Source organism: Mustela putorius, unplaced genomic scaffold, assembly GCF_011764305.1.
Source record: "Mustela putorius furo isolate JIRA1106 unplaced genomic scaffold, ASM1176430v1.1 tig00003869_pilon_pilon_pilon, whole genome shotgun sequence".
In the NCBI taxonomy this organism is placed as follows: domain Eukaryota; kingdom Metazoa; phylum Chordata; class Mammalia; order Carnivora; family Mustelidae; genus Mustela; species Mustela putorius.
This window is the reverse complement of record NW_025422021.1, coordinates 14,957,751-14,980,136: the sequence shown is the minus strand read 5'-3', so window position 1 is coordinate 14,980,136 and position 22,386 is coordinate 14,957,751. Positions and strand designations below refer to the sequence as shown.

Genomic DNA, 22,386 nt, shown 5'->3' with positions numbered 1-22,386 from the left:
TAAACTGGGGGATATATTCAAAGGGCGTGGAGGTCTAAAGGAAGGAGCAATTGAATTGGGACAGGAGCATTTATTTATTTATTATTTATTTATTTGGGGGAACAGGAACATTTAGAGAAGTGAACAGGGTCTTCAATTCTTGTATTGGTTTTTAGGGTTACCGTAACAAACGACCACAGACTGGGGGGCTGACACAACAGAAATGTTATTTGTTGCAGGCCTAGAGGATGGAGTATCAACGTGTCTGTGGGCTGGATTTCTCCTGAGGCTTCTCTCCTGGGCTGGCAGATGGTTGCCTTCTGAGTCCTGACCCAGTCTTTTTTCTGGGTGTGGGCACATTTCTGGTGTCTGTCAGGTCCTAATCTCCTCTTCTTATAAGGACATATCAGATTGGATTGGGACCCACCCAAATGCCTCATTTCAATTTAGTTATCTCTTCTCCAAAAATAGTCATTCTAAGGCACACAGAGTTAGGACTTTATCATATGAATGGGAGGGGATACAATTTAATTCATAATAACTGTACCTGGGAATTCAAAAACTAAAGCATGATGAATCTAGGAGAGCCTGTTTTTTGGGCATCAGAGCAGGCCAGCATGTGCAGAAACCAGCATGGACAGGAGAGCTATAAGAGCCCATGACAGTGTATTTCCTGCTATTTACCTAGGGCTACAGGGGATGCTATATTCTGAAAGGGTGAAAGGGAACTAGAGATCAAATAAGCCAAAAAAGGATAAGACAATAATTTATGATTTTAAGAATTACCCACTCTAACAGTGCTGGAAGTAAAACACATCTAATTTTAGTGATAAGATAATAGGGTTTTGTCCTTTCTGATTTGAATAAAACATCTCACATAAAGTCCAGCAAGGAACATTCACCAGCTTTTTATGCCATTCAAAAATGCAATGAATGTTTCTCTTGTCACTCACCTGTTGGTAAAGGTTTTCCCAGTAATCCTGGGTCATTAGCCGAAACAAGGCCAAGAAGGCCCAACTGAAAGTGTCAAAACTTGTGTAGCCATAATCAGGGTTTCTGCCAGCTTTCACACACCTGTACCCTTCTGGACACTGGCTACATATGAAAAAGAACATCACAAGTTAGAATGTTTCCAGGATGCAAGTTAAAGAGTACTGCAGAACAATTAGATATTCCAGGTTCCTCTTCTAGGGGGACAATACTGAATAACAATTAAGAATACATTATTTGGAAGCAGGAAGAACTGGGTTTGAATCCTATCCCTACGATTTACTAGTTGGTGACTTCGTCGAATTACTGAGCTTCCCTAAGGCAGAGTTCACTCTTTCTGTAAGAAGACGTAACACCTACCTCAAAAAGTGAAGATTAAAAAGGTGATATATCCACATTACTCAGCCTCGTTCTTTTATATACAAAGCACTTAATAAATGGGATCTGCTATTAGCATCATCATTAAAAACTGGAAACTTCCACCAGATGCCAAATAATAGTTCTTCCACTATAAATATCGATAAATAGGCCTCTACCAAAACTGAGGAACCCAAATTATTCTTGGAGTTAATTAGAATAAAAATAGCCTAAATAGAGAAATTGTGTAAGTTCATAAAGATTTGTAGCTTTATGATATTTTTCTAAAATTGGTGGATTTGTATCCACAATGCCATTGAAGAGTGTTCTGAGCTGTGTCTAGGAGCAGCAACCTTATTTGTTTAATGCTCCCTGTATACACAGAGCCTGGTGAAGAAATATCTGTCAGAGGGAGACCAAGAACAAAGACTCTGCCTTCAGAAATGAAGTCGGTGTATAAGGAACCGTGAGATGGGTATTTCGCATAGGTAAGAGATTCTTAAAGTATCTTTACCCAAGTCCATGAGTTCCTTTCAGAGTGACTGAAGTGTCACTGCATTCAGTCATCTCTGAGTCATTCTTGATTGGAAAAAGGGTAGAATTTGGGAATAGGATGTTGGTTTTGTCACTCTTCTTTCCAGAAAGAAGAAAGACTTGAAACTATCCAGCCAAATTTTGGTGGGGTTTTCCAGAAGTGACTTTTCTACTCTCTTAAGATTTTTATGACTTGTATCTTGTTTCACTTCAAGCACTACCTCCAAGTTTTGGTTTCAGAAGTGTACATTAACCATAAATGTCTTAAAGTGTGGGCTCACTGGGGGACAGAATAATGCCACAAAATATATGAAAACAATATAAAATCAAAGGTTCCAATTTTAAAAAACTGATTGGATATGCTTTCCCTTTTTGGTAGCCTTTTGACTAAAAACAAATATTACTTACCCTGAATCTGTGCTCAAACCACAAAGGAGAGCGTCTTTAGATCCCTCCAAGTAATAAAAATATTCTGTTTAGGAAGAAATTCAACAATAGAACATTAGAGAGTGACCCAGATGATAGGTTAATTAGTAGAGACATATTCACATACATTCAGGCCCAGTCTCGGGCAATGTGCATTCATTTATTTATTATATTGTCATATATTCTCCTTCAAATACATACTGATAACCTCTTATGGGCCAGGCAGTGAATATAATAATAAAAGCATGATAAACAAGATCATTAATTTTATGGATCTTTATGTGTAGGTATGGGTGGAAATTGGGGACGGAGGACAAATAAATAAATAAATAAATAAACAAGGTATTTTCAAATAATGATAAATGTCCTAACGAAAATAAGCCAGTGTCATCAGGGAAATACAAATCAAAATCACAATGAGATACCCCCTCACACCCATCAGAATGGCTAAAATTAACAAGTCAGGAAATGACAGATGCCGGTGAGAATGTGGAGAAAGGGGAACCCTCCTACACTGTTGGTGGGAATGCAGGCTGGTGCAGCCACTCTGGAAAACAGCATGGAGGTTCCTCAAAAAGTTGAAAATAGAACTACCCTATGACCCAGCAATCGCACTACTGGGTATTTACCCTAAAGATACAAATGTTGTGATCTGAAGGGACATGTGCACCCAAATGTTTATAGAAGTTTATAGAAGCAGTGTCCACAATAGCCAAACTATGGAAAGAATCTAGATGTCCATCAACAGATGAGTGAATAAAGAAGATGTGATATATATATTCTATATATATATATATATATATATATATATATATATATATATATATATATAATGGAATACTATGCAGCCATCAAAAGAAATAAAATCTTGCCTTTTGCAATGACATGGATGGAACTAGAGGGTATTATGCTGAGCAAAATAAGTCAATCAGAGAAAGACAATTATCAGATGATCTCCCTGATATGAAGAATTTGAGAGGCAATGTAGCAGGCTTAGAGGGTAGGGAAGGGAAAAATGAAACAACATGGGATCGAGAGGGAGACATACCATAAGAGACTCTTATGTATGGGGGTTGCTGGGGGGAGAGGGGTAGGGAGAGGGTGGTTGGGTTATGGACACTGGGGAAGGTATATGCTATGGGGAGTGCTGTGAAGCATGTAAACCTGGCGATTCACAGACCTGTACCCCTGGGGCTAATAATATACCTTATATGTTAATAAAAAATAAAAAGTTTATTTCAAAAAATACAACATTTAAAAAAAAAGAAAGAAAGAAAAGAAGCCAATGCGATAAAATGTGGCCAGGGAAGCCCTTTCTCCAGATATGACATTTGAACTAGGGCCTACATGTACAAAGAAGCCAGCCATCCAAAGACTCCGGTGCAGAGATATTTTGGCAGAGTCAAGAGCAGGAGAAAAGGTCCTGAGGCAAAAGTGAAGTTGGTGTATGAAAGAACCAGCAAGATAGTCAGCCTGGCTACAGTGTAGTGAGTGGAGAGAACTATGATGGCAGGGGTAAGCATGGGTCAGATGATGTAAGCTTTTGTGTGTTATGGAAGGAAGTTTGGGTTTTAAGTATGGTTACAGTGATAGAAGTGGGAGATAGAAATGGGAGATAATCACCATTTAAAAATGTCCCACTGGTTGTTTTGTGGACTGCGGACTATAAGAGAGCAAGTATGAAAGCAGGGACATGACTTAAGTGACTACAGTGAGAGGTGACATGACTAAAACTCAGAGAGTAGCTGTGAAGGGGAGGAAGGGGATGAAAACACTGTAGACAGGACTTGCTGCTGGTGTCGGCATGGGGGAGGGAGGACACCAGAAGTACGATCACCAAGTAGATAGTTTTCAAAGCCATGGGGCTTGAGGGAACCTAAAGTGAAAGTGTAACTCAGAAAGAGAAGGGGAGAAAAAAGATGGAAGGGAGCCCCCAGCAGATGCCCAAAGTGTTCTAGAAGAGGTGGAGACAGCGAGGCAGTATTTAAAGTGGACACACCCTGTCTCCCGAAATTCTCTCGTTCAGTCAGCTGTTAGTATTTACACAGGACTTATGAAGTTCCGGATATTGAGGATATGGCAGCGAAATAAATGCACATTTTCTCATCGTGGTACCCTCTGTGCCCATTTTCAGGTGTAAGGGATCTCATAATCTCTTCCTCTATACTCTATCAAGGCTTACTCTTAAGACAGGGAGCTGATCCAAACCACACACAGTAAATATATAAAGAACTGACAAATATCCATGCCTTTTAATAAGGGCCCATCTTCCTATTGGGCTCAAATCAAAGAAATAAAGATAAAATTATTAGAGGCCTTTGGAGTGATAGTGGAAGAAAGACTTTCAAGTCAGATATACACGGATTTGAATGTTGCTTCTACCCCTTTCTGTGCAGGTGAATGATCTTACCACTTTAATGGTTAGCCACTGCAACTGCAAAATGTACTTAGAGTGCCTGATTTGTGAAGTTGTGGAAGAGCATAAATAGGATATTGCATGTAAAGCAATCCAGCGATCCACACATTCTACACAACTGCTCAGACAGCAGCAGCTGGCATTATTAAACTATTAAACCATTCCAGGTAAGAGTAACGGACTGATTTTCACCTCATTTTGTCTTACACAGAAGACACAAATCTTAGAAGTCACAAACAAAACAATAAAGCCTCTCTTAGTTTGAGGTGAAAGTTTAGGTGAGAATGTTACACGAACAACTTTTTGGAAAAGCTGTGCCTGAGGTAGGGTGGGTATGACGGAATGAGGATGGAGGAGGTTAAGAAGCAATTTTTTTGTATATAAGCTTCCGTGATAATTTTGTTGTGGAAGGATTACTTTAGAATTATCCTTTAAAGTACCTCTGGCTCATGGTTACCAACCACTGAGGAGCTGCTTTATAGGGCTCTAGAGCTACCTACAACCCAGCAATCGCACTACTGGGTATTTACCCTAAAGATACAAATGTAGTTATTGAAGGGGCACGTGCACCCGAATGTTTATAGCAGCAATGTCCACAATAGCCAAACTATGGAAAGAACCTAGATGTCCATCAACAGATGAATGGATAACGAAGAGATGGTATATATACACAATGGAATACTATGCAGCCATCAAAAGAAATGAAATCTTGGGGCGCCTGGGTGGGTTAAAGCCTCTGCCTTCAGCTTAGGTCATGATCCCAGGGTCCTGGGGTCAAGCCCCACATCAGGCTCTCTGCCCAGTAGGGAGTCTGCTTCCCTTTCTCTCTTTCTCTGCCTGCCTCTCTGCCTACTTGTGATCTCTGTCAAATGAATAAATAAAATCTTAAAAAAAAAAAAGAAACGAAATCTTGCCATTTGCAATGACGTGGGTGGAACTAGAGGGTATTATACTGAGCGAAATAAGTCAATCAGAGAAACAATTATCATATGATCTCTCTGATACGAGGAATTTGAGAGGCAGGGTGGGAGGTTGTGGGGGTAGCGAAGGAAAAAATGAAACAAGGTGGGATCGGGAGGGCGACAAACCATAAGAGACTCAATATCACAAAACAAACAGGGTTGCTGGGGGGAGGGGGATTGGGAGAGGAGGGTGGGGTTATGGACATTGGGGAGGGTAGGTGCCATGGTGAGTGCTGTGAAATGTGTAAGCCTGATGATTCACAGACCTGTACCCCTGGGGCAAATAATACATTATATGTTAATAAAAAAAAGAAGAAGAAGGAAAGAAAGGGTTCTAGAGCTGCCTGTGCTAGCACATGGCAGGGCAAAGAGACTCAAGTCAGTATGAGATCGAAAAATGTAAAGCAAGGGCAGTAGCTCACTCTGCTCTTACAGAACACTTTAAAATAATCCCTAGGGGCACCTGGGTGGCTCAGTGGGTTAAGCCACTGCCTTCGGCTCAGGTCATGATCTCAGGGTCCTGGGATTGAGTCCCGCATCGGGCTCTCTGCTCAGTGGGGAGCCTGCTTCCTCCTCTCTCTCTGCCTGCCTCTCTGCCTACTTGTGATCTCTCTCTGTCAAATGAATAAATAAAATCTTTAAAAAAAAATAATCCCTAAACAAGCAGACATTAAATTATTAGAATTAGCCTCAGGAGTATTAAGGTTAACATGGAAAGGGAAAACATAATGCAAATAAAAACTTATGCCCACAATAAAACTTACTCATGAATGTCCATCATAGGATTATTCACAATATCCCCAAAGTAGAAACAACTCAGATGTTCATCAATTAATGAATAACCAAAATGTAGTATGTACATACAATGGAAAATTATTTAGCAGTTAAAAAGAAATGAATTACTGCTGCACGGATGAACCTTGAAAACATGCTAAGTGAAAGAAGCCAGACACAAAGACCACATATTGTATGATTTCATTTATAAAAAATGTTCAGAATAGATAAATTCATAGAGATAGAAAGTCAATTAGTGTTTGTTGGGGGCTGGGTGGGGGGAGGGAATGGAGAGCAATTGCCAATGAGTACAGGATTTCTTTTGAGAGGAGATGAAATTTTTCTAAAATTTGTGATTTTTGCATAATGTGACTATATTGTGAATATACTATAAAACATTGAACTGTGTACTTTAAAAGGGAGGAATTCATAATGTGAATTATCTCAATAAAGCTGTTAAATAGACATAATTCAGTATAATAACAAAGTGTGTATAGTAATAGATAAGCCTCAACCTCACAGTGGAAGACATAAGGGGACAAAAGGAAATAGAAAATTGGAAAATCCATACAACAAAAGTCTGACATTCAATTGAGTGCAGATTCTGAGGAAATTTCTTTTTAATTTCAAGGCCAATGGTAGAGAATGGTAAGACCTAATTGGTGACCTAGACATCCTATGAGTAGTTTTATCCAGCCTGGCTCAGAAAAACAGCTTTTAGCAACTATGTGTATGACTTGGGCTTTTGGAGTGAAGGGCTTATTCCTCAACCAGGAGGCAATAGTAACTCTGAGAACACTAGTGCAGGGGATCAGGTAGAGGCAGAATGCCTGCAAGTTAACACACTGCATTCTGGGGGACTGCATTGTTAGGAGTCCCCACAAGGTACGCACTGTAGATAAAGACAGGAAAAGCCCTGGGAGTAGCGTAACCAATACTGTGCTTTTTCCAGGAACTTTTCTTCATCAGTGTCAAACACCCAGAAAATAGGAATAAGAGACTATCTTTCTTTATCCCAACAGAACTAAACCATATTAAAAGTACAATAGCTACTGGAAAGTTAGCTACTGACTGTGCACATGAACCTTTCCTTCACCTGTAGTAGCAAGGAGGGATTTTGATGAGCATCAAAATAGACAGTGCTCAGCTTTAATGGAAATCTATAAATTGTATGTTTTTGAAACACAAGGTTAGAGAGTGGGCTCATTGATTTGAAAATACATTTAAAAAACACCTCCACGGACGCCTGGGTGACTCAGTTGGTTAAGCAGATGCCTTTGGCTCACGTCATGGTCCCAGCATCCTGGGACCGAGTCCCACATCAGGCTCCTTGCTCCGCAGAGCGCCTGCTTCTCCAGCTGACTCTGTCTGCCACTCTGTCTGCCTGTGCTCGCTCTCGCTCTTTCTCTCTCTGACAAATAAATAAGTAAAATCTTAAAAAAATAAAAAATAAAATAAAAAACACCTCCAAAATAGTCTTTGCTGTGAGTACTAGAAATGACCTTCAGATCATATTCAGGATTTCTCTGTAGGCAGCTTTTACCATTGTAATTCTTTGATCTCTTCAAGAATCCTAATTCAGTTACTTCACCACTTTCTCATAATCTATCAACCAACTCTTGGGTTCACTTCTTTCCTTGTCTAGTTTAAATCCAATAGACACTAATTTTCATCATCCTTTTGCAATTTCCACAACTTCCAAGTATTTCCCTCAGTCTATCATATTACCCCTGCCCAACCTTAACCCTACATGCAATCAAACTAAAAGAACTGGTAATGACCCTAGTACAAAAAAAAAAAAAAGTTTAAGTAAGTATTGTAAACTGATTTTTGGGGTCCTGACTGGAGCCAAAGGCAGACACTTAACTGACTGAGCCACTCAGGCACCTCGTAAACTGATTTTTAATTGTAAATGTCAACAATTACCCATAAGATATATTACTTTTACAGTATATAAACTAAGGAATAAAATTCTCTGTAAATTGAAAATAAAATTTAAGATTATATTGATATAAATCAGAAACTGGAAAATAAGTAAAAATAAAGTGGAAGTGAAAATATGCTAAATTCCTCATCATCAAACACTGGCATTAAAGAAATTATACATGAAATATTTTACTTGAAAACCTTCAGTTTTCTCATTTTAGGCTTCTATATTTTTTTCTGTTTTCTTTATTTAGAGCCTTTTACTATATTAGCTAGGTTTTATTTGCTTCTATCTTCCCCAGTGAGTGGGAGAGTACACATTTAGTAAAGTAAGAAAATGATGTATACCCTTCATAATCCAAGGAGAATCCTGACCTTTACTCCTTGATCTTATTCTGTCAAAGACATATCCACTTAGAAGATTTCTTGATGTCCCCACTCCCACTCTGGATCTCAGTATCTATTAAGGTTTATGGATTCATGTGGGCAACAGCACAGAGACACACTGGGTGTTAGAAGGAAAGCACAATCTTGTTTGATCTCATTGTCACCCAAATTCCTCAACAGCTCTGCCACGAGAAAATGCATTAGGGGAGATCTGTTCATAAGACATGCAGTTCAGGCCTTCTGTAAGATATTCTAAGACATACTTCTGAATTAAGTAGACTTCGAGACTGTGTGTACAGATCAACTCATCTGTTTCCTACATAACTAGTTTTGATGGAATTAAACTTTGATATAATGCCACTGGCTAGACTGAGGGAAGCCCTTACAAAGAGCTTAGAAACTCATCATTGATTATAGGGATAGTGCTGAGAAAACCATTCTGCTTTATAAAAATCTTCAGAAATACTATCAAGCAGATATTTTAATATGTGATAATTAATATGATTGTTATAGTAGGATTTATACAACTATATATGTTATAGATATTAAATATAATGCAAATATAAAAATATAATTATATTATCCTATAATAAATAAGTTACTCTATAAACCTAAGTATGAATTTTACAATAAACCTACAGTATTTAAAACACATAATATGTCTTATGATGAAATGTAATTGTTAATATTAAGTCACAGCCAAATTTATTTCTCTAGAGCAAATTTATTCATTTTTATCTTACAGAAATTGGGAATTATGGAGCTATATCATGTGTCTAATACCAGAACTGCTAGAAACCTTAGAACCAGGGAGATTTATGAAAATATAACAGGATCCAAATGCATACAGTGGCAACTTTCTATATATTTGAACAATTTTGAAATAATTAAAAGGAAAGCAACATTTCATGGTTAAAAGCAAACAATCTTTCAACCTATTAACAACTTCAGGGACATTCTTACTTTTATAGTCTTCTTCTTCAAGGGTATCTATGATGCTTTCTAATGTTTCATTATTTTCCAGCGGATCCCGCAGACACTTATGCTTCAGGTTGCCCATGAACAGCTGCAGCCCAATCAGGGCAAACACGCTCAGACAGAACACAGTCAGGATCATGACATCCGAGAGCTTCTTCACTGACTGGATCAGGGCCCCCACGATGGTTTTCAGGCCTGAACACAAGGGCCAAAAAGAAGTGTTCCTAATTAAATAAAGCCTCTGAATGAGAAATAAAAACAAAACACGAGCTTTCCTAGAAATGCATGCATTATATCAAATCAATGACTTTAAATAACCTAGTTTGAAAAAAGCCTACTATCTCAAAGGGTAGATTAGCTGTTTCATATATATTTTGTTTCTATATATTACAGCAAAGGATAACAATTGTGAACTATTTCCAAAGAGTAACCAAATTGTCAAAATGAATAATTTGGTTGCTCACACTACACTCTCTTGTAAAAATAATTTTTTAAAGGCCAATTTGCAAATGCTTGTCAAACAAACCATCTCTCTGGAAAGACATTAAAACAAAGAGGCTGAATTGCAGAACAGAGTGACAACTAATTTTCAGTTAAGAAACGGTTTGTTGTGGAAAGCTAAAAAAGAGTACGACATGCAACACCCCCATGCTGATGTATTTTTTTATCTCTTTTCCTAACTGTATGAAAAGCAATACAAACAAATTGAAATTTTCATTCCCGGCTAATCAAAATGGAAAATCATCTGTTACACAGGAGGGAAAATTTCAAGTTGAGATGTGAGCCAAATGGCCATCTTCATCCTCTAAGACCCATGCAGTTGATTAAACTCAAAGGCTGACTTTTAATGATTGTGAAAAACATAAAAAATCAAATTTAATTAAAATTGCATAAAAGAAAGTCGTTCTTGTCTTTCCTCCAAATGATCAAAGTCAGCCCCGGTGTTTAACCCCACTCTCACCTGGAATGACTGAAATTGTTTTCAGTGCTCGGAGAACTCTGAATGTTCTCAGTGCTGAGACATTGCCCAGGTCCACAAACTCTGTCACATATCTGTAATAGGGAGTTCACACACAACACAGTGACAACACACACACAAACAAACGAAGAACAACTCCCAAATAGTTGGAGTTATGAGTGGCCTAATGCTTCACACCAATCATTCCTTACCTGGAATTACAGAAATAGTTTTCAAAGCTCTCAACACTCTGAAAGTTCGAAGAGCTGAAACATTGCCTAGGTTTACAAATTCTGTTAAATACCTGTAGAATTAAATCAGAGTTATTCAGAATTTAGATCGAGTCTATGATACTTACCTGTGCCTTTACTCAAGGTGTTGCCTATATTTGAAAAATTCTTATTTAAATGGGTAGTTATGCAAGTCTTTTTTTTCCCCATCACAACTAATTTAATTTGATTAGATTTGATTTGACCCCTTTTATGTGAGCAAAATACAAGTATATTAATAAAATGGTTTTCATACACTTAAATACCTAAATAAACAATCAAATGCTTCAATTATTAGACCTCAATATTATGGTAATATAGATACTTAATATCCTATAAAATGTCAGCCGCAAACCTTGAAAACCATATGTTAATTGAAAGAAGCCAGACACAAAGTCCACATACTGTATGATTCCATTCATATATGGAAGGTGTAGCCCGAAAACCTTGATGAATGGTTTCCAAGGATTAGGGGGAGAAGGGAACAGAAGTGACTTCTTTTGGGGATAATGGAAATACTCTGGAATTAGAGATTAGTGATGGCTGAACAGCTTTGTGAACATTCTTTAAAAAAAATCCACTGAATTTTGTACTTTTATTAAAAGGGTTAATTTTATGGTATATAAATTATCTCAACTAAAATAATGAGATCCCAGAGAAGAGGCAGCTTTCTTTGACATAATGTCTTATCAGCCAGTGGCAGTTACAGCTGCAGCAGTCACGTGGCCATGAAAGAATCAAGTCTGATGGACAAGGAAGTGGGGGTGGGAGTGAGGGAACGGGAAACTAGAAATCTTAAGACCTTCTGTATTGTGAAAATTCCTCCAATGAACATGCATTACCTTTAAATTCAAAATGCTAGAGGGAAAAAATACTGTATCTAGGTTTGAGATTTAAAAAAATACACAAGGGAATATTTCTGGCAAATATATTTGAGAAAAGAACATCACTATGAATTAATTTAATTTATATTTTAATGTAATATTTTTCCCTTAAAAATAAGCTGTGGCTGCAGATGTCATAGACAAGTCATTCACTGATGTTAGGATTAGTATGCAGTGATATCACTTATAAAAAGATTTGTTTCTATATTTTAATGTATTTACTAGCTCTTGAATAGAACAGGTTATAAATAAAGGCCTGAGCTTTTTCTGTGATTCTTACAGGTTTTACAAGCTTTTAAGTAAGACACGGAAAAAGTGTGAACCTTACTTGCACTGCATAGAATATCCATCCAAGTGCTGAGCACAGAGATGATCAATCTTAATGATGTCATACATTTTTGAATGGGAAATGCTTTCTCAAAAATTAATATTTGCCTATCAATGACTAGCTTTCACAGAGTCTCCTTTAAATGCAAACTTTACATGCAGGAGAAGTCAGACTCTAAGGCTTATTCTTACTGGAACACTGTGCTATCTATGATTCTCATGAGTTTTCCATTTCAAAAAACTAAATGTACTTACGCAAAAACAATGACGACAAAATCGAGCCAGTTCCATGGGTCACGAAGGAAAGTGAATTCTCCGACACAGAAGCCTCTTGCAAGGATTTTGACAAGTGACTCAAAAGTATATATTCCAGTAAAAGTATACCTAGATACAAGAATCCAATAAGATATTAAATATGAGGGGAATACAGCACTATGTAAATCTTCAGTTTTTCTGCTCAACCAAAGAAAGGCATCTATTGGCGTGTGGCTATTGGCTTATAGATCCACTCTATAGATTAGAATAAACTATAGATCCACTCCATAGTTTAGAATAAACTACAGGAAATGTATTTTTCCAGAAAATCTTAAAATGTCCATATTAGAAACTCTTATAGAAAGTAGAGATATTCAAAATGACTAAGAACATAGGTATTAAATCTGCCTGGAAAAGTCCTACATTACTTCTATGAGAAAGACACATGTCTAAGAACAAGGCAGAACACCTGATACATTCATTTCTTCTAGAAAAGACTGTAACATCTTATTATTCTATTCTACTGGTAGCAGGTTAATACCACAGAGGAAGAAAAAATAATTGAAAGAAAAGCAACCACAGATACACACCACAAGTTTTAGAGCTGCAGTAACTTAGTGGCAGGAAAGGAAAGGAATAAAATAACACAGAGACCATATTAAGATGATTTATACCCACTTACTCTACATTCTTGGTCCAATCTGGAGGGTTACTCATGGTCATAAATATGCAGTTTGTCAGAATAGTGCACATGATAAGCATGCTAAATAAGGTAGCTTAGAATCAAGGAATATGTTAAAGGAACACAGTAGGAGCTTTGAATACTTGATAATGACACTTGTCAAAATAACTTTTTCATAGAAAATAATTTTTTTGCGATTTTATTTATTTGACAGAGACACAGCAAGAGAGGGAACACAAGCAGAGGGAGTGGGAGAGGGAGAAGCAGGTCCGTGGAACAGGGAGCCCAACGTGGCGCTAGATTCCAGAACCCTGAGATCATGACCTGAACTGAAGGCAGACATTTAACAAGTGAGCTATCCAAGTGCCCCTAGAAAATAATTGTATATGAGTTTATCACTTTTTAAGAAATCTCTTTGAACAAGGGAGTAATATATAAAGAAATTTATCCTAAAACGATAAAATTGTTATTCTCCCAATCTTCTCAGAGACTTACACCAAACTATATTGAAATTGGTAAACTAAGACTGGATATTTTCAGATACAAAAGGACTAAAATCCCTATTTGAATAAATAACAAAAACTACATTTTTTTTAAAGCTTTTGTTTATTTATTTGAGAGGCAGAGAGAGAAAGAGAGAGAAAGCAGGAGCAGGAGGAGGGGCAGAGGGAGAAAGCAGGCTCCCTGCTGAGCAGAGACACAGATGCGCGGCTGGATCCCAAGACTCCTGTATCATGACCTGAGACTGGCTGATGCTTAACCGACTGAACCACCCGGCACCCAGAACAAACAACATTTTAAAGAACCCATGCCAGTAATCATTTTAAAAAGGATATGAGTGTACTAAAATCTTAATAGATATTCTTCTTAGAGAACTGAAAGGCGACAGCATGTACAAAGCCGGGGTGGCATTGAAACGGAAGATTGCTTTCCCTTTGTTCAATACTATGAAAGTCTGTGGGAGAAAAAGAAAACGTCATAAAATTGAGAACCCAAAATTTCATCGAAGCACATTTATATCAGCACTTTACCGCATCTGCATGTGTTAGGGTCCTATTAAAGAAACACTGCCATTGGACTCAACCAACGTGATGCCACTGCCATTAATTAGTGCAGCTGTTTAAGTCACGTTGGCCAATGAACTCCATCCATTTCTTCTTAGTAAATAAAGAAGTGAGCATTTGTGAGCACGGATTGCCTAGTGCTCCCCAAATATACTACTGTCTTCTCTTTTTTATATCCCTTTAACACCCAAAGCAGTAGCAGTAAGTTGTGGCCACTGGAATTAGTTCAGAATACAATTTCCTTCTTTCATTTCCCTGCACTGTAAGCAAACTAAATAGAAACTAGCTATCTCTGATATTTGCCACAACAGCTTGAGAATTTTAATACTTGTTGGCTATTATCATGATTAAGAGCAAATGTTCCAAATTATGAGTCCTTTCAAAAACATATTTTCATAAATTCATATATCCTATTCTAGGTATAATTCCGATAACAGCGAAAATAATAGAGCACAAATTAAAGGACTTCCTTGCTCCTACCCACAGTAATTTTTTAAAAGTAATACAAATGAACCAAATATTCTTGAAATGTGTTACTTAACCATGACACAATACATGACATTCTCCATGGCTTTGGTACTCCGTTAAAAATTTAAAAACCCAAGCAAATAAATAGCCACAAGAAGAAGATATTAACACAATATAAGAAATTTGTGGGGAACAGGGAGACCAAGTTCAAATCTTTGTCTTATTTTTCTATAGTTGGTAGGGAAATGACCTGTGCTATTGAGAAGATGGTGACTTGCTCTTTTGCTGTTGTTTAATATGAATTTTATATGTTTATGAATAGGCTTCTGGAAATAAATATTTTTCACCAAATTGGGGACCTAAGTTTGAGTATATTACTTTTCAACTGTATGTGGCAGTGTTTTCCCAAGAAAACAAATCAGAATCTATTATTTTCAGGTGCCCTTTTATAGTCTTGGTCACTTTCACTATACCAGTTATGACTAAACACAATTTAACATAAAATTCACTTTTACAATTAAAATCAGTTTTATTATTTTTTAAAATTTCGCTTAAAATTTTTTTTTATTTTATTTATTTGAAGGAAAGAATGTATGTGTGTGAGAGAGAGAAAGCACAAGCAGGGGGAGCTGCAGAGGGGAGAGAAAGTGGGGGACTCCACACAGGGCTCCATATAGGGCTTGATCCCAAGTCCCTGAAATCATGACCTGAGCCAAGGTCAGATGCTTAACCAACTAAGCCACCGAGGCACCCCTTAATATTAGTTATAAAATTAATATCTAGTCTTAGAAACCACTGTTTTCTTTAATTGATACATTGTCCTTTTAGAAAAACTCACTCATCCATTATATTCTGCAATTGTGTTGTGAAGAACTAGGGCTCATGAGGTGATAAAATGCATCTGAACATAAATGAGGCATGGGTTTTGCATTCAGGAAACTTCCTAGAAAGGTGATACATACACAATAACTCGAATCTGAAGCAAGATGTGACAAGTATAATGCAGAGAAATACAAATGGAAAAGTGTGACGGTATGGAGGAGACAGGGTCACACTTGTGTCAGAATCATTAGAGAGACTTCCTGAACCAGAAATCAGTTGAGCGAATGTGAAAATCACAGCATTACTGCCTAGACTTGGCCAGACACAGTTACCTTGCATTTGACATTTTTACAAAGAAGAATTCATCTGTTATTTTTAATTTTAAATTCCCAATGTTTATTTAAATCAAAAACTTCTCTAGGACTCTCTGGGTTTACACACACCCAAGAGTTAATTAAAGGAAGGAAAAGTAAGTAAGCCTAATGAAGTTTGAGAGGTCAATCTAGATCCCTTTAGTAAATTCTAAAATCCTCCTATGAAATACATAGATATCAAAGTCTGAATAAATTCTTTTAATTTTGTTCATCTATTTAAGAACATAAAATTAGAAAATTGTGGTGCCTAAAGAGCATATGCTTTGGTTTGGACAGACATGATTCCAAAATGTCAGAACCACCAATTAGCAGCCTGAGATCCAGCACTTAGTGCCTGGAAAGCCTTCTAAGTTTCTGTCACATTGTAACTTCTTAGTCAATGTTGGGAGCAACTGCTGAAATTACAGGAAACATAAAAAGCACAGAAGATATGAAGATAACAAGACCCTGTACCTGTCTTCTTCATACCCATAGCAGAGGGTATTGGTAACTTATTCTTTCTTTCTTTTATTTATTTATTTATTTATTTATTTATTTATATTTCATTTCAGTGTAACTTATTCTTTCTTAAAGACATAAACTCACTTACCATAAAAGCACTGCATAACATTATTACATTAATTGAAAGGAACTGGGGACACAGTGAAGAGTTGGGAGTCCGATCCTAAATGTTATCTGTTAAATTAGTCTGTCACATAGCTAACATTACTCCATTAGTTAATAAGTCTATAATCTTCCATTCAAATGAAAACATTTTCTCCTTTCCTCCCAAGTCACTTAAAGCCAGTATAACTGTACATCTCTACTCCTTGGTTATCCCGGAAAGACTCCTTTCCTCCTTTAGGGGTGGCTGGTTAAAGAACAGCCAGAGCCCCTTTGGAAATAGGAAATGTAGTAGGTGTCCATGCTGAGCCAGGAATTTTTGACGATGAAGCAATAAGTAAAATGAGGAAGTACTTTTTATTTTCCTTGTCTCATTATTTACTCATCATTATTTCATTCGTTTTTGTAAAGTTGTTAGCACAGTGGTCACTATACGGCAGAAACTAAATTATGCTAAGAGATGTTGCCCAACAGAATATCCCAGTAGAGGAACCAACTTGAATTTTTAAAAACCTACAAATTCTAGGGTATAACATTCTGCACATTTCTTAATTTCCCCAAGCCCTCTCTCATCTAAAAATTGGGTAGGAGTTCCCTTCTCATATCATGATAAATAGGTGCACTAACTTATACAAAAAGTCCAGTGCCGGACGCAGAGATCCTCAATACATATTAGCATTCTTCCTTGCCATGTCACAATACTGATTAATCAGTCAGTGCTATGTACTATCGCAAGGCCTTCACAGGTATTCTACTTTTTGTTGTGTTGCCAGCCTGTTGAGATGCTGGTTTTAACGTGAAGCAAAATATCAGGTATTGCGATCAGAGCAATGACCACTGAGGCAGACGTGTTTTGACTGTGAAAATATAGCTTCATCATATTTTGTATTTCTCAAGAATTTACAATCTGATTTGCTAGATGTCTTATCAAGAAATAGTCCTTTTTATTATATTTTAAACAAATAAAAATATGATTTGATTAAAATATGATTTGATAAAAATATGGTCTATTTTTATTTTATTATTTTATTTATATTATTTATTATTATTTTTCAAATATTTTATTTATTTATTTGAGAGAGAGAGAATGAGAGGGAGAGGGCATGAATGGGGAGGAAGGGCAGAGGGAGAGGGAGAGGCAGACCCCCTGCTGAGCTGGGAGCTGGATCCAGGGCTTGATCCCAGGACCTTGAGATCCAGACCTGAGCCAAAAGCAGATGCTTAACCGAATAAGCCACCCAAGTGGCCCAGAATATGTTCTTAAATGGACATCATTCTGCCTTTCTTGAACTTTCTAAGTCTATAGGCACTAATTTAGCAAAGCAATGTTGGAGAAAGTTATGGAACTGCTGATCCTCTTAGTCAACTTCGACTTCAATCCGGCTATGTCTGCTACCATGTCAGAAATGCTGTACTTCTCATTTTCTCAAGAGAATAAACGTTCCAGGAGTTGTTTTCAACTTTCCCCCATTTCCTTAATGTTTATCACCTTTCCAGCTCTGCTACTCTGAACATTTGCCTTCCAGAGGACAACATCCACTCCTCTGCCATGGAAATTATTGACGCCAGCTAACATGGATTTCCTGATGCTCCTGCCTTTACTTCATTACTGCATTACTTCAACCTCTCAGGACTCTTAAAATCCAATCTCTGCTTGCCCCTCAAGTCTCTCCACTTTTCTAATGCAAATATGAACTGATAGGTAGCTTGTTCTCTTATCGGTTAACATCTACAATCAGCTACATTATTCCAACCCTCTGCATTTTTCTTTGGAAAATAATTTTTCTTTACTTTCTTCTTCTTCTTCTTCTTCTTCTTCTTCTTCTTTTCTTCTTTTCTTCTTCTCTTCTTTTCTTCTTCTCTTCTTCTCTTCTCTTCTTTTCTTCTTCTTCTTCTTCTTCTTTCTTCTTCTTCTTCTTTCTTCTTCTTCTTCTTTCTTCTTCTTCTTCTTCTTCTTCTTCTTCTTCTTCTTCTTCTTTCTTCTTCTTCTTCTTTCTTCTTCTTCTTCTTCTTCTTCTTCTTCTTCTTCTTTTTAAAATTAAGACATAATGTATTATTTGTCCCAGGGGTACAGGTCTGTGAATCACCAGGTTTACACACTTCACAGCACTCACCATAGCACATACCCTCCCCAATGTCTATAACCTAGCCACCCTCTCCCTCCCCCCACCCCCCAGAATTTTTCTTTACTTTCAAGGGGTTATTTATAACCTGTGTTAAAAAGGTTTTCACTTTATTTGGTGTCTCAAGTGACCATCTTTCTGGTGGAAAAAATTTCAAATTTTTCAGCATGAATGTACTGCTACTGACTTCCTTTTTTTATTTGCTCCCCACCACCATCTTGCTTTATTTCCATCCCCAACACAAACTGCTTGCAAGAAGTTACCTGCTCCTTCTCTTTGTTCCTTCCAATAGCCCCTCTTTATTCTCACCTTCCTGAATAATTTTATGAGATACTCCCTCCCCTTCTGTTTTGAACAATGGAAAATCTTCTGATTTATGTCCTACCTCTCTGACCATCTCAAACTTCTTTTTTCAATACCCTAAATGAAGCAGACATCTAAACCCCACTACTAGTTGAATGGTCTTTTATATTCCTATGGATTCAGCTGTCACCTGCGTGCAAACGCATTCTGGACAGATACCAGGTCTTACTTTTCTAATTGACAGTAATTTCGCTCCTGCAGGTGTATATCGATGTCATGTCCCAAAAAGAGAGAACATTATATTGAATATTCTAAAGATTAAGAATATCAAAATAATATGTCGATGACAGAACCAGTTTTGATGAAAAACTAAAAGTACATGTTCTGAATATTCTACATACGCATTTAACTGAACATTTTTGTCATGATGTGGTTTTTCACTAACTTCCACTTAATCTCAATTTAAGAGATCTCTCTGAGCAGAAGCAGCAGAGCAGGCACTACTGCAGGCAAAATACACTCACTTTTTTGTCTGCATAGTAGGGGTCCAGGTCCTCCAGGGGCTCTGACACCATGCCTGGGGGGATGTCTCCGTAGATGAAGGGCAGCTGTTTGCCCGCTTCCAAGTCACTGCTTGGCCTCGGGCCTTCTTCCTCATCATCCTTCTTTTCTTCTTTGGGTTCCTTTGTTTTTCCTTCAGCAATACGTTGTTCAATGAGGGCAAGGGACTGTTTTGTAAAGTAGACAAAACTCTGAGGTCCTGGGGGAGGCAACGTTGCCATCTTTTCATCCTGTATATTTTATTTCCCCGTCAGCTCCTTACATGAGAGGCCTAAGCAAGAAAAGAAAGAAAGAAAGAAAGAGTTAAATGTTTGACAGCCAGAAATGGCACATTAAAAATAATAATAAGCAGATTTTGGGGTGCCTGGGTGGTTCAGTCAGTAAAGCATGGGACTCTTGATTTCAGCTCAGGTCATGATCTCAGGGTCACGAGATGCACTTGTCTCTGGCTCCTTGGTCAGCAGGAGAGTCTATTTGAGATTCTTTCTCTCCTCCATTCTTTTCCCTCTCCGCGGGACACCAGTCCTGTGGTCCTGTGCATGGGTGCTCTCTCTCTCAAATAAATAAATAAATCTTAAAACATACTTTTCATTTCAACTACAAGAAGTAATGTGTTTACAAAATTATTACGCTGAATTAGCATTTATTAACGACTACACATAAGATTTATTTCCCACACTATCTACCATCTTTATTTAAAAATCCGAACTTAACACTTCCCAGCTTCTAAAGTGAAAACTTAATGAAAAAAAAAATTGATTCTTTTTACTTTTCATCAGCATTTGCTTTTAGTGCAATTCAATGAACCTTTCTCATTTAAAATTCTTTGTGACAGTGCTTCTGATAGTTCCACTCTCCAGGTTCTGTTGCCTCTCTGATCACCTAATCCTCTTCTGTCTTAATCTCAAAACTTGCCCACAAACCTCTGCTTCTCTCTCTTGGGGAAACTCATTTCTGTGAAATGAGGTGATGGAAAGATTGGTTTATTCTATTTTGCATATTTACATTTTCTTACAATTACATATCCGTTTAGAAATCAGAAAAAATATATTCTCATTTTGAATTTAAAGCAATTTGACAAAATATTTAGGAAGAACAAAGAAAAGAAATTTGGAACATATATGTTGATAGACTCAATTTTAAAATTAAAAAAAAAAACAATAAGATATGCTTTCAAACTATGACTTCCCTAAATAACTTCTATGTGTATCCAAAACCTATAGGGAAAAAAAATACAAAATAAAAAAGTCAAGTTCCATATATTATTATTTTGGAATGTTGTAAATAAAAAGGCATAAAAATAATAGTTCTCATTTTAAAAATGAACTCAATTTCAATGAGTCGAGTCAGGGCAACTTCATAACTTCTCCATTAAAAAATAAAAATGAGCCTTTTTTTTTTCTTTTTACATTAAAATTGGCTCAGAGTCAGGACACACCAACACCTAATACGTCAACCCACTGTCAATGGCTTGAAAAGCTGTATAGTAAGTAATATCACCAAACACAGCGGGAGAGTGAACTAAGAGAAGCCATGGTCTGCTCTTTTATTTTCCAATGCTGAACATGAAAATTAAGCAAATCACAGTAGAGACAACACAGATTACATAGATTCAGAAAAAGAGGTAGGAGAAGCTAAAACTATTCTTTTCCAGAATGGAAAACTATCTGTTTCCATATCACACAAAATAATCTTCAATTACATCTAGAACAAAGGGGATGCCTTTTACCCTTAGTTAATTTGGCCACGGTATAAGGACATTTCTTACCACAAATCTATGTATTCTAAAAAGACCTCTTGGCCTTCTAGAAACTACCACCTCCACTTGAGAAATAAGGCAGTGAGTGCAGTTTCCCCCTGGGTTTAGAACACTGCTCAACACTTCTGGAAACCATACAGGAGAGCAGAAGATGACTTCCCTCAAAGATTTTCAGTATACACACACATGGTCTTCTGGAGAAAAGATGGCAGAAGAAATGATGTTTTGTACACCCTATATTTCCACTGGAGCTGTCACCTCTTTCAGGAATTATATGACAAATTCGGGTAAGCAGATGTCATGAACATCCAACCCCCAATTCCACTATCTCTATATCCCCTTTTCCTTCTTTGTTTTCCCCTCACTCTCTATTCATGCACACCCTCAACACCCACATTCTGATTCACTGAAGTATATACAGACAGCAGGCCTGGTGGGTGATCCGTGTCACCGGCACGATGGTAGGGAGGTACTTCCCAGGTTAGGCTAAAGTGAAGGAAGATACTAAGCATCTGCTCACAATCCCGGTCTTGGAAAGTAAACCAAAGAGACTCAGATCAGATTCCATCATCATCCTTTAGGTTGGAGGGTATAGGGGAAGTCACTCCCTCCTATCTGGATGATGGGAATAAATAATGTGCACAAACTTTTCGAGAAAAATTCTACAATATCTACCAAAACCCTTAAGTATGTTAATTCATTTTTAATGCCAAATAACCTCCCTTCTAGGATTTATCCAAAAGCAATAATCTCAGATGTCTTCAAACATTTATGAAAGTATTCACTGCAATGTTTTCATAATATTGAAAAACTATAATTTAACCTCAAAGCCTAATCGGTTTTCATTAAATAAAAAATGAACATATAATGAAAAACTGAGTGGCATTTAAAGAATGCTTTTAAAGACTATGTAATGAATTATAAAAACCTTATAATGGATATCTAATGTGTGTGTCACACACACACATTCCTGTATATTCATCTCAATTTGTTAAATGTACAGAAAATCCGAAATTAAATGTGTAGTATCTTTAATGAAGGTTATTCACAGCTGAGGGATCAGGGGTTATTTTTATTACTTTCTTTTTACTTTTCTTTATTTTTCAAATTTTTATAATGAAGATGTCATGCACTTTTGTCCAAAAAAGTACCTTGAAAAGTGCATTTAAGTTTATTTGACTTGAATCTAATAAATGTAATAAAAT

General features: G+C 37.0%; 1 protein-coding gene and 1 long non-coding RNA gene across 5 annotated transcripts in view; one reads left to right on the top strand and one right to left on the bottom strand.

The window, feature by feature from the left end:
* The window catches only part of SCN9A (sodium voltage-gated channel alpha subunit 9), a 170,328-nt gene that overhangs the window by 83,418 nt on the left and 64,524 nt on the right, over positions 1-22,386 (bottom strand). The window contains exons 2-9 of the mRNA XM_045066692.1: positions 19,386-19,693; positions 13,941-14,059; positions 13,105-13,194; positions 12,423-12,551; positions 10,900-10,991; positions 9,715-9,924; positions 2,269-2,332; positions 933-1,074 (exon numbers count right to left, since the gene is read on the bottom strand). Of these exons, the coding sequence (XP_044922627.1) occupies positions 933-1,074; positions 2,269-2,332; positions 9,715-9,924; positions 10,900-10,991; positions 12,423-12,551; positions 13,105-13,194; positions 13,941-14,059; positions 19,386-19,643 (1,104 nt within the window). The 5' untranslated portion in view covers positions 19,644-19,693. The remainder of the gene's footprint in view (positions 1-932; positions 1,075-2,268; positions 2,333-9,714; positions 9,925-10,899; positions 10,992-12,422; positions 12,552-13,104; positions 13,195-13,940; positions 14,060-19,385; positions 19,694-22,386) is intronic.
* The window catches only part of LOC106004975, a 165,436-nt gene that overhangs the window by 132,558 nt on the left and 10,492 nt on the right, over positions 1-22,386 (top strand). For 3 of the 4 annotated variants that reach the window (XR_001178103.2, XR_006602482.1, XR_001178102.2), the window contains 2 exons: positions 1,711-1,814; positions 4,683-4,869. This is a non-coding gene — a long non-coding RNA (uncharacterized LOC106004975). The remainder of the gene's footprint in view (positions 1-1,710; positions 1,815-4,682; positions 4,870-22,386) is intronic. The other variant, XR_001178104.2, reaches the window with a different exon arrangement.